The sequence below is a fragment of the Portunus trituberculatus genome, unplaced genomic scaffold, assembly GCF_017591435.1.
Source record: "Portunus trituberculatus isolate SZX2019 unplaced genomic scaffold, ASM1759143v1 PGA_scaffold_225__1_contigs__length_182313, whole genome shotgun sequence".
NCBI classification, from domain to species: Eukaryota; Metazoa; Arthropoda; class Malacostraca; order Decapoda; family Portunidae; genus Portunus; species Portunus trituberculatus.
The window spans coordinates 33,398-35,696 of record NW_025541393.1 but is presented as its reverse complement, the minus strand read 5'-3'; the positions used below and the strand labels follow the sequence as shown (position 1 = coordinate 35,696).

The 2,299-nt window shown below is 52.3% G+C and overlaps 1 protein-coding gene across 1 annotated transcript; it reads right to left on the bottom strand.

The window, feature by feature from the left end:
- Positions 1 to 962: 962 nt before the first annotated feature.
- Positions 963 to 1,718, bottom strand: LOC123500414 (protein ZBED8-like). Its single transcript, XM_045249131.1, has 2 exons — positions 1,631 to 1,718; positions 963 to 1,495 (listed from the first exon to the last, which is right to left on the bottom strand). The coding sequence occupies exons 1-2, from the start codon at positions 1,716 to 1,718 to the stop codon at positions 963 to 965; spliced, it is 621 nt and encodes a 206-aa protein (XP_045105066.1).
- Between the last annotated feature and the right edge of the window lie 581 nt (positions 1,719 to 2,299).

Below are 2,299 nucleotides of genomic sequence, written 5' to 3'. Positions count from 1 at the left end.
ATTGAAAAAGCTTGTGGTAGGCATCCGCGACACGGGCCTCAAACAGCAGGTGTATCAAGCGTGTGACTCGTTAGGCAGTGTGGACGCCCTAAGGGCCATGTGTTGTGCATATGAGGCAGCCCGCCAACACACCACAGGCGTGGGCGGTTGGCGGGAAAGCAGTCGCGCGGCTGGCACCGTGCGGGCCGAGGAGGACGGGGACCAGACGCTCGACGCTGCCGCTGCCACCACCTCTGGCAAGACACAGCCCTCACGTACTTGCTGGAACTGTGGTTCTTCGCACGCCCATGACAGAGCTTCCTGCCTGGCCAGGGAAGCAGTCTGCGTCGCCTGTCGTAAGAAAGGCCACTTCAAGAGGTGCTGCAGGAGCTCCAAGCGCCCACATGGCACTGCATCTCCCAACGCCGTCTCGGGATCAGTGACAACGGCAGGCGCGAACGTGTCCCGCCAACCCACCATAGAGGTAACAGTGGCGCTTGGCAAGGGCGCCAAGCACCGCACAGCAGCTGTGGCGGACACCGGCGCCCAGGTGTGCGTCGCGGGGGGGCGGCCCTCCTGTCCAGTCTCAACATACAACCCACGCAGCTACAGGGACGTGCAGGCTCGCGGGATGTAGCGGACTTGCCCTTACGCAGTGTTTCCCAAACTTTTTTAGTACGTGACCCCTTACAGCAGTACCAAACCTGTCATGACCCCCACATTTATAAGCCTTCCAAAATCGTACTAATTTTAAATGGCACAGATATATTTTAAAATTATAAATATTAATCACAGCAGAGAAAAATAAAATCTCCATTGATCTTTATCAATGTTTATTATAACAATGACTGATTTATTAACATTTTAATGTGAAGAATGTACCTGCTTCTTTGCTACAAGCAAATCAATACGAGGGTCTGTATGGCTCAAGGCACATCGCATGTCTGCTTCAGCATTCAACCTGTTTCTAGCCTTCGATTTGATCACCAGGAGAGTCGAGAAACCACTTTCACAGAGGTAAGTGGATGAAAAGGAATGAGTACTTTCAGGGCAAATTTGCTGGTCTTGGGGAAAGCGGAGAGCATCTTGACCCAGCAGTTAGAGCTGTTGAACTGTTGCTGTTCCTGGAACTCCTCTTTCGCTGCGGTGTTGTTGATGAGCTCCAAGAATTCCTCTTGTATGTCATCAGGAAGTTCATCCACAGTGCATCGGAAAGGATTGCGAGCAAGTGTCAGCTGTACATTTTCATTTATATCAGTTTCATGAAAATAGCGTTTGAACTCTTCTTGGAGGATTATCAAGTGTTCCTTGATCTCTTGTTGCAGCTCCTCGGCAAGTGGTTCTTCTCCGATGACCTCGTTCAGACGCTGAAAGGAAGCTACATTTCCCCTTTCAACTTTCCTCTTCCAGAGAGCTAACTTGTCGAGGAAAGCCTTGATGGCATCGGTATGCATTATGATAGTGGTATCTGGGCCCTGTAGTTGCCGGTTAAGTCCATTCAAAGCTTCAAAAACATCTGCCAAGTAGGCAAGACTACACTTAAATGGCCCCTGAATGTCATTTAACAGCTGATCCGTTTTCTTTCCTTGAGCTGCCAGAGAGAGAGAGAGAGAGAGAGAGAGAGAGAGAGAGAGAGAGAGAGAAAACTCACGTCGCTCAAGTATCACAGTACTGCGTGTGGTCTGGCTAACTTCAAGAGAAGGACTGATGAGGTGGCGTCGTGGCGGCAGTGTTGCCATCTCGAAATTTGTAAATCGGCTAAGCTGGCCGCTAGATCTAGCCGATTCTAGCGGCTTCTAGCCAGAAAATGGCCAATCTGGCAACACTGTGTGGCGGGTCTGGCAGCCGTGGTACTTATAGTGGACTACCGGTCTGCGCATGCACTCGAGCCAGCTCCGAGACTGACTGAAAAGTTTAGCCCCGTTCCGGCAAGCTGAATGTAGTACATAGAGTTGTTAGACCTTTCATGACCCCCAGAAAAGGGCTCATGACCCCTTTGGGGGTCATGACCCCCAGTTTGGGAAGCCCTGCAGGCTTACGGTGCCTCGGATCGTGCCGGTGTAACAATTACCTTGGCGGCCATGCTACACAGCAAGAAGTATACTTCGTACCCTCCGCCAGGTCGCTGTTCCTGTCACTGAGCGCGTGCAAGGAGCTGGGGCTGGTGCCCGCCGGCTTCCCTCACCACTCCTTGCCCCCGACAGTGCAAGCAGTGGAAGCGCCACACGAAGAGCACGTACGACGGCTAGAGGAGTGGCTACTACAACACTTCTCGGCCTCCGCCTTCAACACCACAAGGAGCCCGCTGCCCGTGATGGAC